Here is a 16,283-nt window from a genome sequence, read left to right on the forward strand (position 1 = left end):
GTTTGTTTCTACTGCCACTGTTGGAGCTATAACATGAGACGTTCTACTGCCCTGTTGGAAGCTTGGAAACATAAAGGCATTCTACTGCCCTGTTGGAGCCTGTAACATAAGGCATTCTACTGCACTGTGGAGCTGGTAACATAAGACATTTCTACTGCCCTGTTGGAGCTGGTAACATAAGGCATTCTACTGCCCTGTGGAGCTGGTAACATGAGACGTTTTCTACTGCACTGTTGGAGCTAGTAACATAAGACATTCTACTGCCCTGTTGGAGCTGGTAACATGAGACGTTTGTTCTACTGCACTGTTGGAGCTGGTAACATGAGACGTTCTACTGCCCTGTTGGAGCTGGTAACAAAGGCATTCTACTGCCCTGTTGGAGCTGGTACATAAGACATTCTACTGCCCTGTTGGAGCGGTAACATAAGGCATTCTACTGCACTGTTGGAGCTGGGTAACATAAGACGTTCTACTGCCCTGTTGGAGCTGGTAACATAAGACATTCTACTGCCCTGTTGGAGCTGGTAAACATGAGAACGTTGTTCTACTGCACTGTTGGAGCTAGTAACATGAGAACGTTTCTACTGCCCTGTTGGAGCTGTTAACATTAGATGTTCTACTTTGCCCTGTGGAGCTGGTAACATAGGCATTCTACTGCCCTGTTGGAGCTGGTAACATAAGGCATTCTACTGCCCTGTTGAGCTGTAACATGAGACATTTGTTCTACTGCACTGTTGGAGCTAGTAACATTGAAACGTCTACTGCCCTGTTGGAGCTGGTAACATTAGATGTTCTACTGCCCTGTTGGAGCTGGTAAACATAAGGCATTCTACTGCCCTGTTGGAGCTGGTAACATAAAGGCATTCTACTGCCCTGTTGGAGCTGGTAACATGAGACATTTGTTCTACTGGCACTGTTGAGCTAGTAACATGAAGACGTTCTACTGCCCTGTTGAGCTGGTAACATTAGATGTTCTACTGCCCTGTTGGAGCTGGTAACAAAGCATTCTACTGCCCTGTTGGAGCTGGTAAATAAGGCATTCTACTGCCCTGTTGGAGCTGGTAACATAAGGCATTCTACTGCCCTGTTGTGAGCTGGTAACATGAGACATTTGTTCTACTGCCCTGTTGGAGCTGGTAACATAAGACATTCTACGCCCTGTTGGAGCTGGTAACATAAAGGCATTCTACTGCCCTGTTGGAGTGGTAACATGAGACATTTGTGTCTACTGCACTGTTGGAGCTAGTAACATGAGACGTTCTACTGCCCTGTTGGAGCTTGGTAACATAAGGCATTCTACTGCACTGTTGGAGCTGGTAACATGAGACATTCTACTGCCCTGTTGGAGCTGGTAACATAAGGCATTCTACTGCCCTGTTGGAGCTGGTAACATAAGACATTCTTACTGCCCTGTTGGAGCTGGTAACATAAGGCATTCTACTGCACTGTTGGAGCTGGTAACATAAGACATTCTACTGCCCTGTTGGAGCTGGTAACATAAGGCATTCTACTGCCCTGTTGGAGCTGGTAACATGAGACGTTGTTTCTACTGCACTGTGGGAGCTAAGTAACATGAGACTCTACTGCCCTGTTGGAGCTGGTAACATAAGACATTCTACTGCCCTGTTGGAGCTGGTAACATAAGGCATTCTACTGCCTGTTGGAGCTGGTAAACATGAACGTTGTTCTACTGCACTGTTGGAGCTAGTAACATGAGACGTTCTACTGCCCTGTTGGAGCTGGTAACATGAGCCGTTCTACTGCCCTGTTGGAGCTAGTAACATAGAGCGTTCTACTCCCTGTTGGAGCTGGTAACATGAAGCCGTTCTACTGCCCTGTTGGAGCTAGTAACATGAGATGTTCTACTGCACTGTTGGAGCTGGTAACATAAACAATTCTACCTGCCCGTTGGAGCTGGTAACATGAGACGTTCTACTGCCCTGTTGGAGCTGTAACATAAAGCATTCTACTGCACTGTTGGAGCTGGTAACATAAGACATTCTACTGCCCTGTTGGAGCTGTAACATAAGACATTCTACTGCCCTGTTGGAGCTGGTAACATGAGACGTTTGTTCTACTGCACTGTTGGAGCTAGTAACATGAGACGTTCTACTGCCCTGTTGGAGCTGGTAACATAAGGCATTCTACTGCCCTGTTGGAGCTGGTAACAATGAGATGTTCTACTGCCCTGTTGAGCTGGTAACATAAGGCATTCTACTGCCCTGTTGAGCTGGTAACATGAGATGTTCTACTGCCTGTTGGAGCTGGTAACATAAGACATTCTACTGCCCTGTTGGAGCTGGTAACAAAGGCATTCTACTGCCCTGTTGGAGCTGGTAACATGAGACGTTTGTTCTACTGCACTGTTGGAGCTAGTAACATGGAGACGTTCTACTCCCTGTTGGAGCTGGTAACATTAGATGTTCTACTGCCCTTTGGAGCTAGGTAACATAAGCATTCTACTGCCCTGTTGAGCTGGTAACATAAGGCATTCACTGCACTGTTGAGCTGGTAACATAAGGCATTCTACTGCCCCTGTGGAGCTGGTAACATAAGGCATTCTACTGCACTGTTGGAGCTGGTAACATAAGGCATTCTACTGCCCTGTTGGAGCTGGTAACATAAGACGTTCTACTGCCCTGTTGAGGCTGGTAACATGAGACGTTTGTTCTACTGCACGTGGAGGCTAGTAACATGAGACGTTTGTTCTACTGCACTGTTGGAGCTAGTAACATGAAGACGTTTGGTTCTACTGCCGACTGTTAGCTAGTAAACATGAGACGTTCTACTGCCCTTTGGAGCTGTAAACATGAGACGTTTGTTCTACTTGCACTGTTGAGCTAGTAACATGAACGTTGTTCTACTGCACTGTTGAGCAGTAACATTAGATGTTCTACTGCCCTGTTGGAGCTGGTACATAAGGCATTCTACTGCCCGTTTGGAGCTGTAACAAAGGCATTCTACTGCCCTGTTGAGCTGAACATAAGGCATTCTACTGCCCCTGTTGAGCTGGTAACATAAGCCTTCTACTGCCCTGTTGAGCTGGTAACATAAACGTTCTACTGCCCTGTTGGAGCTGGTAACATTAGATGTTCTACTGCCCTGTTGGAGCTGGTAACATTAAGGCATTCTACTGCCCTGTTTGGAGCTGGTAACATAAGGCATTCTACTGCCCTGTTGGAGCTGGAACAACATAAGGGCCATTCTACTGCCCTGTTGGAGCTGGTAACATAAGGCATTCTACTGCCCTGTTGGCATTTCGCTGCACCTGCTATAACACCTGCAAATCTGCATGTTGACTTTGGTTATCAGTGTTTGTTTGTTTATCCTTGACAATATTCAGAATTGTATTGTGTAAGTTATGCCAAGGCAGTAATGTATTTTGTTTTTAGTTTGTTGCAGATTATTCCATGTGGTTTGAGAGGCATAAGCAGTATAGTGAATGAGACCCTTAAGGTAAGTATATTATCTTAAAGTAAATGATCTTCAAGTAAGTATAAATGGGCGTAGAACCTTCGATTTTAATACGATGTTACAGTACTATTTAGAACAATAACAGTAATAAAATTATGCCATTTGTTGGCTGGTACCTACATTTTCCCGCACACAGATTTAGCCTAGTGTTAGACTGAAATGCACGGTGAATGGAGAATCTCAGTTGAAATAGCTTTTTATTTAGCACTAATCTTAATTCAGTGTCCGGGAAACAGACACTTATTGTGTTGGTATTAACTAATCAGGTAGCTAACTTTAGCAGCATGCAGTAAGTGCTTCACAAAAGGAAGAGTTCAGATCTCACAGTCCCCTTCTACGAGCATGGGGGCAAATGCATGCAAGAGGTTATTTGCACAACACTCAAGGTATTATTTCCAATGGCCTTCTGTCTAAATGCCATGGACTCTGAATGCCAACAGTTCAGAACCACTGCCATTCATGTTTTACTGCTCAGTCCACCCACGGTTCACGTGGGGTAACCCAGCTGCCTGGAAGAGGACAATGTGACCAGTTGGTGGCTTGGAATGTGGCAGGAGAGAGAAGGTCTTTTCTACTGCCCTTTTAAATAATATGTTGGTACTTGTTTCTCAGAAGAAAAATCACTTGTTTTCTTGTGTGGCCTAACCAAGTAACAAAGCTGGTATTCTCTTGGTTGTTTGGGGATGTATAGTATGTAACATTAATCTGCAGAAGTCGACCATGTGACTTTTGTTGTTTTATAAAATGTTTATATGGAACATAGGTAAGACAAGTTGAAACACTCAAGAATACAAGTAAACTTCAGCCAGCACTGCGTCACAACAAAGCAGCTTAACAACCACTGGCTGACTCTGAGACCTTACAAAAGAATGATGCTCCTGTTCTCAAGATTAATCCAGGCTGAAGGGGTGTGTGTGTGTGTGTGTTTGTGTTGCATGTGTGAGAAAGAGAAATAGACAGACACGCACACACACAGACTGAGAGAAAGCTGGTTGGGTATATGAGGGAGTCTGGACACGGTCAGTGGTCGTGTTGTAGCCTCCTTCCCATAATGCAGTCTGTCAGGTAGGATTGGCTTACATGTAGCACAGCATGCCACTTGTGACTGATCTCTCCTTGATTAGGTGTCTCATCCTCCACTGAGCTGCGTCCGATGAAGGTAGCAAACACAACAATGGCTGGGCAGAAAGCTTCAGACAGTGCCATCAAATGGCAGCTATGTTACGATATGTCAGCCAGAACCTGGTGGATGGTAAGTTCTGGTTTCTTTCTCTCTCACTGTCTCTGTATGTTGCTGTCGTTCTACCTTTACATTTTTGTTATTTAGCCGACGCTCTTATCCAGAGCGACCTACGGTTAGCAACTTACAGTTACTCCCTCTCTTTTACATCCTGTTTTGACCAAGCTCAACGTTGCTGTGAGTTGTACTTTTCAGCTGCAAATATGATCGAATTTAAAGGGCATTTATGTCAGGTATTAGTTAGCACAAATAGATATTCGTTGGCCCAAGTTGCCCAGATTGCTTTTTTTGAGAGGCAATACATTTTGAAGTAAGTCTGACGACTGGCGCCGCTACTGTATTATACTTCGCTACAATACCTGTCAATATGTTAGACCTCATTCTCTTTAATTCTCTTTTGAGCTGTGACACTGTGTCTACAGGTCAAGCCTGAGCAGCTTTTAGAAGGGCTACGTTTGAAACGGTTTTGGCAATGGTTCTTTACTGTAACAGACAGGTTACAGCTACAGTGCTTCGTAATCAGCGTGTTGACCACCCAGCGATCACAACTTCTCCAAACGCTGTACTTGTTTAGATGACTAAGTCAAGCAATCACAGATGAGCTTACTGGAACTTGACATTCCCGAATGGCTGCTATAATGAGAACAGGGTGTCCTCAACGGTGGTGGTCTTTGTGTAAGTGTGAAACAGCCCTCTCTAGCACTTTAATGTCTTCTAGTGAGCATCCCTGGGTTGGCTACAGAATACCACTACCTCTCTGTCCCAAGTCCTATCGCTCCTCCTAAACTTTGCTTAGCAACTGCTCAGGTTTTCATTGTTATCCTTTTTATGTCATGTTTACAGTTTCCTAGAGATCCTATAGTTGGAGGATTCCAGATTTTCTGTTTTTTCCCCGTCTGATTTGGTGTCAACCCTATTTATGATACTGTACATCCGCAGGCTAGCTTTGCTTTCCTGTTCATGTGTTTCTCCAGATGGATATTATTATTGGATTTGATCAGTGTGCTGGATGTAATATACCAAATGAATGAAAGGTTTTCCTCCTACCTGAAGAAGGGGTGGAAAGAATTGACAGTGTAGATAAATTAGGAGACGTTGGACGAGAGACATTTTATTTTTATTTTTATGGTTATGATGAGATACCGAGGAGTTTGTGTTTCTGCCATGAGAGCTTCCCTCCAGTTCACCTCTACTATGTTCATTTAGCGATCTGAGACAAAAGGCAGTTGTACCGTGCATTTCCCAGGGTGAAGGAAGTCGTGTAGCGGGAAGTTACCCCTAGACACTGATCTTAGGTCAGTTTTGCATTTCCCCCGCTAATGGTTAAGGGGAGGGGAAGCTGACCCTAGATCTATATCTAGGAGAAACTTCTCTCCAGAGCAAAGGAATTTGTGGTTTGACAAACTTTTATTCAACTAAAGCTCATTTGTCCAGCTTGTTTTGTGTCTAGGTCTAGGACAATAGGAGATCAATTCTCAGGTCCAGTTTATTTAGAAATCTATTCCTAACAGTGTCAAACCTCACAATGGGATACAGACCATAGCCTGCTTTTGCCGGAATTGTGTCATTGCACATAGTGGGTTTCTACACTGTGCTTTCATGTCTGTTTGATGTTGACACTTGAATTAGGATTTGTCAGTCCCAAGCCACTGTTGTGCCAAACTCACGATATAGTTATCACAATCAAGAACACTGGCGCCTCCTACTGGAATAGAAAATGAAATACAATCTCAATTCTATGAACCTCCCCTCACTCTACAATGCATGTACATCCACTGTCATTACACTGTACTTACATACGCAGTAGCATGTTATTACTATGGTATAAAGTTTATGTATTGTAAAGTGAGAACTTATCCATATACCAATAATACATATTTTTTTGTAAGTTCAGTAATGTCTTGCTAGGATTATAGGGAAGGCTTTTGATGATGTAATATCCACACTGGGTTTGCAGTTCAACATCAATATAAAGTTAAAATGAGAAACTATGAGAGAGACCTTTTCTTACATTTTTTTCGCCACTGCAATATACTATTTCAGAAAGTATGTGTGATGTAATCCCACACAACACCACTGGGGGGCAATAGTCACAAAGATAAGACAGATATTTTAAACGGATAGCGTTACAGTCAATAGTGTTTTTAACCATCAAGTCAATCAATGATCAGAAAAATCACTGCTGTATATGGTGGTCAATTAATCAATTMAATTATGAATTTAATTTTCACATAACTATAAAAAACAGGGGTAACATTATTAATAATCTTGTCTGATACACTTATGACTCTCGCAATCTTCCTTGTCTGTTCTCCAAGTCAATGTTGTTGTCTGGCCCACTATTTGGCTCCTTGTATAGTCTACAGGCCCAGTTTGACACCAGCAGGGCTCTCTTTCCCCTCTCCTTTCTCTCCTCCAATCCATGAATCTGGTCCAAATCTCCCCAGCAACTGCAACTGCAACTGATGACCCCATTTACATGCTTTCTATCTCTGTGCTACGCCTACCTGCTATACAAGTCTGTTGATTCATCAATGTATTTATCAATATACTCCACCTCTCTTTCTAGCATTATATCAATATACACCAGTCCTTCTGGTAATTTTAAGGGAAAGGGACCTTTTTCCTCTGTCTTTCATGCATTCAAATTCACACACACACACACACACACACACACACACACACACACACACACACACACACACACACACACACACACACACACACACACACACACACACACAAATGAGTGCCACATTAAGTATGAGTGTTGTTAGAGTACAGTGAGTGTACAGTGTTGGAAAACAATATAATTTACAGAAAATGTAGAATACAAAGGTCCTGATAGTAGCTGTCGAATGCGACTTTGAGTTCATGGTTTCAAACGAACAATGGACATTCGAAATTATGATTATTTTATGAAATCTTAGTGAATAATCCTAATCAAAATATTATGCAATGACATTACGTGGTTAAACTCAGCATGCACTTTGATCAAAAGGCAACATATTAATCACATCCATATTGCCAACATATGTCCAACGGCCAATAGAACAAGGTTCAGTGACTTTGAGCGCACTGAAATCTTCTRGCCGACACTTGAGCGTTTTGTAAGGCGTGACCAAATACATATGGGTCGACATAAGCACAATGTATATCCAATTTGTAAGTCGCTCTGGATAAGAGCGTCTGCTAAATGACTTAAATGTAAATGTAAATGTATATTATCATTGAAAAGATTTTTACCATTTGCATACAGTAAGCTATAGCAAAGAAGACCATATACAACGCATTTAATGCAAAAAAAATACATGTAAAAACTGTGGGCACGTTGTGCGTAATGCGTGCGTAAAATGGGTAAAAAACATTAATTCATGTGAAGATCTGAAAATGTTATTTTGGCTACGTCTTAGATTTTGTCGCATCTCATTCATGCATTTATCTAGAAATAATTGCGTGCCAAAAATACTCKAAATCAAAAGTTATCTAGAGAGTGTCAAAACACACAGCATTTCAAATAGAGTAGCCTACTGTGAAAGAGGCAGTATGAAAACTCACATTTTCTCTCATGAAATAACCTATGTTCTCAAGTTCACTCTCAGCGGAGTCAGTGCACCAAAGGGATCATGCAGTCTTCGATGTTTCGGTTGACCAATTTTTCCAACCTCTCTCCGTGCATGGTGTCGATTTATACACCAGTTCCCTCTTCGTAAGAAGGGAAGGACTGCTGTAAAAAAAAAGCTTAGGCGTTGAAATCAGATGAGGACAATGGTAAAAGTTCTTTATTACCGGTAACCTATTTATCGTAAAACATGTGTTTGTCAGATAGGCATACATTTTGAGAGCATATGTTATAACATATAGCGCTAGTTTAGTTAATTTGCCTCTGCGTTTTTGCAGAGTGCATTCTTCCCCTGCATGCATGTCAGGGACTATATCAAGGACAATATCAAAAGTAATTGAATAAAGCAGCCTAATTTGCTCTTATAGCAAATTGAACAATCAATGTTAATTGGCAAATGGAATATTGTTGCATTGATTGAAGGTCTGTGCAAAACACTTAAATTATATAGCGTATACATATTTGTTTTCATTTCGGAGTTATACAAGTTATATAGAACAAATAAATAACTTTCTAATCAGCTTTATTATATTAGACGGTTAGATTCAGTGACCTCTCTAGGCCATATCCACGTTCTGTTGGGCATTTATATTTATGTCGCGTCCTCTGGGGCTATATTCACTTAGCCTATCATTCATTAAGCATTTTTAATTATAAAATATTGAACTACAATGGCAATGTATGAAACAAAATGCAGAGTCTGTGGACTGTATAAATCCTGTCACAGTAAATTATCCATTATCATTTGGAGTCACCCAAGCCTGACCTTCCCTACTGTATTGGTCCAGAGAATTGATGCAATTGCCTCATATAGAATATGAATGATTTGCATATTATGGAAATACTTCACCAAGAATAGTTCTTTAAGCCTAGTTCAAATCAATAAACGACAGTAGCCTCACTGTTGGTAGCCTTTTGTACAATTTGAAAACTATTTTAGATGATGGGCTGTAAAAACAATAAAAGTACCTGGTATAATAATCATGGTAATATGCTAATAATAGTATGCCTATTAAAAGCAATTTCATAAAGAGTATTATTATTATTAGTGGCCAGTAGGCTATAGCCTATAATATAATAACATTGTGTTATGACTATATGTCTAATTGACATATTAACAAACACATTTTGGGGGGGTTTCCTTGTAACCACAGATAACATAAATTAACTCACATCTATAACCACTGAATAACCACAACTTCTGCCAGTCCAGCAGTTTGCAGCCTGTCATGTATTGCCACAAACACTGAGTAGCGAGCGGAAGTGAAGGGTCTACAAGCGGAGTCGTGAGGCCGCTGCGGCACTGACCAATGAGAGGCGAGAATCCAAGTTCTAGTGCGGAGCTCTCTTTGGCTGCGCAGAGCGGCACAGAGAAGGCAGTCAGATAGGGAAAGTGAGGCGTAGACCTGCCCAGTTCCGAAAACTCAGCCTCTTCTGGATCGCATTCAACAACAACTGAACAACCCAAAACCTATCCAAAAGTAAGACTTGAAGAGGAAGGAAGATTTTTTGGGGAGGCGACTTGATTTTACACGCATTTCTGCCAAGAATTCTCTTCCGTTTTTTTGTTGTTGCAAGCACTATCAAGACAAAAAGCCTGAAAAGCACAKAGTTGAACGTGAGAAATGTGAAGGCATCGGCTTGTGTTTCACCCAGGTTCCAGGATCCCCCTTTAAATCCATGCAATACAGTGCAATGGTACGTGAACGTGGATTATTATTGCAATAATGTGTCATTTTACAACTGTTACAACATCGCCTTTTCCTACTGTTGACTTGCTCTTCACTGCAACCCGCTCTGGTTGAGCAGGAATAGAATTATGTCAATCACAACTGGACAAGACCCGTTAACAGATATGCAAATGCTTTTCATTGGTCGGAGGAGCGCCCAAAGAAAATGTATTGGCACACATACTGCGTTAACCTCCCCTGCCCCCTTTGTTGGCAATGAACTTCATTCGTAATGTATGGAGCAATTCTATAGGAGATTACAGAGGCAAGGCGTTTACAACAATGTCTAGTTTTCTGCTAACGAAAAAGTGCACATTTGTAGGGATAATTGTTCTAATTTACACCATATTTATATCAATGCTATATAGTCCAATAATGAGCCGTAACTTCCGTGAAAAGGTTAACAACACGATGTTCCTCCGCGTGCAATGAAAAACAGGTTACGTGCCATTGGCGAAATTGTCGKGAATACTTTTACGCGTAATCGCTTTTTACTCTCTCAGGATTAATAATGAAACATTGTTTACTATGTTTGACACAAAATGGTAGTTTAGGCCAGTACATGTATATTACTGTGGAGTTGAAGCGAAGAGTCGTTGACAGGCTGTCCTCTGCGCTGTTCCAGTAGTTCCTAAATGGTGGATCTGTATGACTAGTCGGGACCTCATAGGTCGTAGCTATGAGTTGTGGTGTTGGAAAATGTTGTTGTCTCGTTTATGTGGTGGGTCATGCGGAAATTGTAATGACCTCAGGTGTGTCAGAGTTTTGGAACCAGTCCACTGTTTATCCAAATTACATCAGAACCACGCGCCACGGTGACATACCACGGTTTGAACAGTTTCCTGTAACTGGCATAGTTTAGAAAGYCCATATGCTATATATTTGCCGACATTTAAAGTGGCAATATACAGTTGCTACATCRATTTTTGGACATATAAATTAATGATATGTACCCATTGATTCTTGAAGAATATACTTTATAAATGCCTCACGAGCTRAGTTCAACTGTCATGCCTCATCAGAACCCAGAACCCAAAAGCTGTTTTTACTCCAATGTTTGTAAAGAATGTCCATGTAAACAAACATTATATAACCTCAAAACATGGTTAAAACTATAATGTTGATATCATGGATGGCCAGTCCTTGTATCCATAGCTCAGTCTATGCATTTGAGAGTGGTTACATTTCTTCAGGTCTTTCACTGAGCTTTTTGCAGAAATTCTAAACTATTTTCAGTTTTATTAAAGGTGTTTCAACATGTATTGTAAGTAGAGGGGGCCATTGTATATATTGTGGAGTGCGTGAGAAATGCATTTTAGAAGTTTATTATACGCTATATTGGGCATTTCTATTTGATTTTCTGTTACATATGCCTGTATACAGTAAAGGAAAATGATCGACCCGGTTAAAGATGTATGTAAAACAGAGTTCGAATAATGTCTCGAGTCCTTACTGTATCTGTGAGGGGAATTTTCCATTGCGATTCTTTTTGAACGGGGCGCTGGTCCAAAGTCTTCCGCTCATAAAATCATAACTCATAGAGCAAGAGAGGGGGGGGGGGGTCGTTTTATGCTGTGTTTTCTGAGGGAGACGAAAAGGTGGGCTAGTGGAAATGGAATGCGTTTGTTGGAGGAGGAGGAGTATGACTGTGACTGTGTAATTAAGTGAGAGAAAACATATTGGCGACGGGTTTGTTAGTARCGTGCAGACTGAGGGTGTACAGGTCGATATTATAGGTTATCAAGTTTGAACAGGAAGAGTGTGGAATCTGAAATTCAGCGCTTTCTATACTTTTCACAACGCTTTCATGAATTAACTTCTCACATTATAAAGCGCACTGTTCCAGAAAAGTGGGTTTTCTTTTTAACTTCATTCACCGGCTCGGATTGAGATAGCCATATAGGGATTCAATGTGCTGCTTTGGAAAAGAATAGCCTGTCTGCCGTATCGTCTCCATTATCGTCTCCATTTAAACTGAGAACAGAGGATTTTTTGGACCTCCACAATCTAACTGATGTTCTTGTATAACACCTTTGCGCGGATAACTTCTCCACAATCTTGCATGGTGCTTTACGGGCAAGGAGGAATGGCGCGATAAAGTGGTAGCCTATACCTGGCATTCAGAAGAATCAATTGAAGTACCTATTTTGTGTACACTGCTGGCTCATGATGTACTCTCCGATTTGTCTTACTCAGGTATATGGAATGATTTTAAGTTTTGATTTCTTATTATCGATTATGTGCCTTTATTATATACGCTAGTGCCGCGCAATTTAATGAGTCGGCCTATCTTAGTTATAAGATAGTCACTTGCACTACCAGACGACTATCGACAAAACAATGCTTTGAAAATGGTCGTGTTTTGTATAAAACTATAGTTCGTATACTGRGTATCTTTTGTAGCAGCCATTGGTTTTGTGTAACTTTTGGTATGGATATGGTTTTCACCTGGTCTTACGTGTGTTGATTAAAAGTGCACGAAATAGCCTGTATTATAGGATGACAAGTTAATTTTGAGTTAGAAAGAACATGTGTGCCCCCCCCCCAAAGAGTGTGTGTAGTACCACCATGTGTATTCGACATAAACTACAGTAAAAGTTATCTTCTAAAATGCCGTGATCATAATCATGCTATCAGATGAAATTATACAAAACTACATTCCTTTGTCCCGTGTCTCATGTGTAAACTGAAACAAATCAACAGATTACCCTTTAACCAAATTATATTATTATTATATATATTTAGATTACCCCAATTTGGTTATGGCCTGGTAATATTATAAAATTAAAATAATCATTTCAGGAGAGAGTTTCACTCAGGTGAGCTGCATGGGAGTCACTTGCAGTGAATGAAGATGAAAACAATGATACTGGTTGATTCAGTGGTTAGACAGAGTAGCATGGCTTTTGGCTGACTCAGTTTGACTGTTTATATTTTACTTGGCATAAGTAAGTGATTGACTGAGATGTGGTTTAGTTTGTGCTTAAGAGGATTGGGCTTTTATGGCCTCAACTGAAGTTCACTGCACAAGGCCCTTGCCAACTCATTTGTCTTACACAGCATCACATGCAATTCCAAGGCTTACCTTAGAAATGTTGCATAGCTAAACCTTAATTCTAGTGCAAACTCGGCTTACTTTCTTATATGACGGGAAGAAGTTTCTGAGTTGTAATTGGTTGCTGTGTAAATACAATTTATTAAAATGTAGCAAATCGGACATTTTATGCCATTATGGTCCCTTTGTAAGTAAAGCTAATTCATGTAATGTTATATATATATATATATATATATTTTACTGTTACTGTATCAACAGTTATTGGCAATATTATTAGAAACTAACTTCACTTTTATAACAACTAATGTCTTGCTTAAAATGTACTATCACTTCACAGCAATATTGATTATATTAATTTTTTTTCTTCTAAAGCCTCAAAAAACGTAGCTTTTTATCTTTCAGAAACTCACCTTCTAAAGCAAAAGGGCTATAACAACATCAGTTCATACTTTGTTAAAAACGTAATGAGTTGTTATTAATGATCGATTTTGCTTCAGTGTTTTAGTTCAGCGCCCAAAGTCACGTTTGATTGGCACATGACTGTGCAGAGCAACGATGTGGCTTTCTCTGAGCAACACCATGCGGGTAGCATGAGAGCCTAGATACAGGAGGGAGTGGATCTCTGTGGTTTTCCCAGAGCGCGTCTGCCTGCCTACACAAAGAACAATATGTGGTTTAACTCCTCCAAAGCCCTTTTCAAAAGAACCGTCTCACAGTTTTTTAGTTTGAAATGTTAATGACATTCTGATTAAGTTTTTTGCTGTTTATTCAGCCCAAACAGGTATAATATGAGATTGCTTTGTTATTTATTGTTTATTTTAAACATGTATTAAAACACTTTAGTCTGGCCATAGATTTGTCTAAACTTAAAAGTATTTGCAATGAAGTTGGTTTTATAAATAGGAATTTGAATCATTAAACACCTAATACTTTTCAMAATAATTTGTCTTCGTCAAAATGACATGCTCCTTGGCATTGCACTTTGCAGTCAAACAAGCTACCTATAGACAGGCCTACATTTGTGAGGAAAAACAAATCTAACCTACCTACCTAAAGTGGATTTAGAAGGATTTAATTTCTGCCGTGCACAAGGCATTTCAATCCCCCCTTATTAAAGGAGCAGAGGAACTAGAAAGAATGTGCAGGTTGTGCCAAGATGCCATTTTCATTGTCAACCTTGGTTAGATTTAGGAATGACTCGGAGTAAGTGCCATGCATCTATGAAAACACATTAAGGGACGTGGCGCGGGACTGCAACCTAGTCCCAAACCAATGTTAATAACGGCCTATGAGCATTTTTGACTACACTCCAGTCCCCCCTTCTAGACTATCGTTTCTCCACTTCCAGCGAAGGGCAAATACATGTTGGAATGTGGACAGTTTGATAAGAGAAATGCAAGTGTGAGGGAGCATGATCCTCGTGCCAACTACCCAGCAGTCTTAGTCAGAGCATGTTTGGGGGAAACGGGAACAGCACCAGACTACATTCTAATCTGGGCATCCCAGCAGTCTTAATCAGAGCATGTTCGGAGGAAATGGGAACAGCACCAGACTACATTCTAATGTGGGCTTCCCAGCAGTCTTAGGTCCAGAGCTTGTTTGGGGGAAACGGGAACAGCACCAAACTACATTCTAATGTGGGCTTCCCAGCAGTCTTAATCAGAGCTTGTTTGGGGAGACGGGAACAGCACCAGACTACATTCTAATGTGGGCTTCCCAGCAGTCTTAGTCAGAGCATGTGCGGGGGAAACGGGAACAGCACCAGACTACATTCTAATGTGGGCTTCCCAGAAGTCTTATCAGAGCATGTTGCAAGGAAAACGGGAACAGCACCAGACTACATTCTAATGTGGGCTTCCCAGCAGTCTTAGTCAGAGCATGTGCGGGGGAAACGGGAACAGCACCAAGATACCATTCTAATGTGGGCTTCCCAGCAGTCTTAGTCAGAGCATGTGCGGGGAAACGGGAACAGCACCAGACTACATTCTAATGTGGGCTTCCCAGCAGTCTTAGTCAAGAGCATGTGCGGGGGAAACGGGAACAGCACCAGATACCATTCTAATGTGGGCTTCCCAGCAGTCTTAGTCAGAGCATGTGTGGGGGAAACGGGAACAGCACCAGACTACATTCTAATGTGGCTTCCCAGCAGTCTTAGTCAGAGCGTGTGCGGGGGAAACGGGAACAGACCAGACTACATTCTAATGTGGGCTTCCCAGCAGTCTTAGTCAGAGCGTGGTTGGGGAAACGGGAACAGCACCAGACTACATTCTAATGTGGGCTTCCCAGCAGTCTTAGTCAGAGCGTGTGCGGGGGAAACGGGAACAGCACCAGACTACATTCTAATGTGGGCTTCCAGCAGTCTTAGTCAGAGCATGTGCAGGGGAAACGGGAACAGCACCAGACAACATTCTAATGTGGGCTTCCCAGCAGTCTTAGTCAGAGCATGTGCGGGGGAAACGGAAACAGCACCAGATACCATTCTAATGTGGGCTTCCCAGCAGTCTTAATCAGAGCATGTTGCAAGGGAAACGGGAAACAGCACCAGACTACATTCTAATGTGGGCTTCCCAGCCGTCTTAGTCAGTGCATGTGCGGGGAAACGGGAACAGCACCAGACTACATTCTAATGTGGGCTTCCCAGCAGTCTTAGTCAGAGCATGTGAATGGGAAACGGGAACACACAGCTACATTCTAATGTGGGCTTTGCTGTATTGTGGTGTTGGCGGTTGTAATAAACACAGTGGCATCCTTATGTCTTCGGCAACCTAGATTGTTATTTCTGGGATGTAACCCCAGCCGTATTTAAGATGGTAAAACTGGTGTTAAGGATGGTGTTTCTCCTTTTTTTTCTGAACAGATTTGTGCTGTAAACTCTCAGACCAGATAGACTTGACTGTCTTATAGGAGTCAATATGTGACAGTCATGACATTGTGGTTTGTCTCCAGTACAGAATTGTTTTAATGTTGTTGTTATAATTTTACTGTATTCTAACCACAAAATGCCTAATGTCAACTTTTGTATATAAGGTATTCTGTAACAAGGTGGATGTGTGTATTGTCTATTTATTTTTTGTTCAGGGTGACTTCTGGCTTATCGAATGGGAACTTTTGGGGGGAAAAGTCACCTGACATGACTTCTCTTTTTCTTTTCTTCTATCTTCC

General features: G+C 41.4%; 1 protein-coding gene across 6 annotated transcripts in view; it reads left to right on the forward strand.

The window, feature by feature from the left end:
- Positions 1-4,612: 4,612 nt before the first annotated feature.
- LOC111954376 (nuclear factor 1 B-type) overlaps positions 4,613-16,283 on the forward strand; it is a 114,686-nt gene continuing 103,015 nt past the window's right edge. For 2 of the 6 annotated variants that reach the window (XM_023974108.2, XM_023974102.3), the window contains exon 1: positions 11,664-12,262. In XM_023974108.2, coding sequence (XP_023829876.1) covers positions 12,233-12,262 — 30 coding nt within the window. In that variant the 5' untranslated portion in view covers positions 11,664-12,232. Of the gene's footprint in view, positions 4,727-9,729; positions 10,035-11,662; positions 12,263-16,283 lie in introns of those variants that run through there. The other 4 variants (XM_070436006.1, XM_023974092.2, XM_023974073.2 and 1 more) reach the window with 4 other exon arrangements.

The sequence above is a fragment of the Salvelinus sp. IW2-2015 genome, linkage group LG3 (assembly GCF_002910315.2).
Source record: "Salvelinus sp. IW2-2015 linkage group LG3, ASM291031v2, whole genome shotgun sequence".
Taxonomy (NCBI): domain Eukaryota; kingdom Metazoa; phylum Chordata; class Actinopteri; order Salmoniformes; family Salmonidae; genus Salvelinus; species Salvelinus sp. IW2-2015.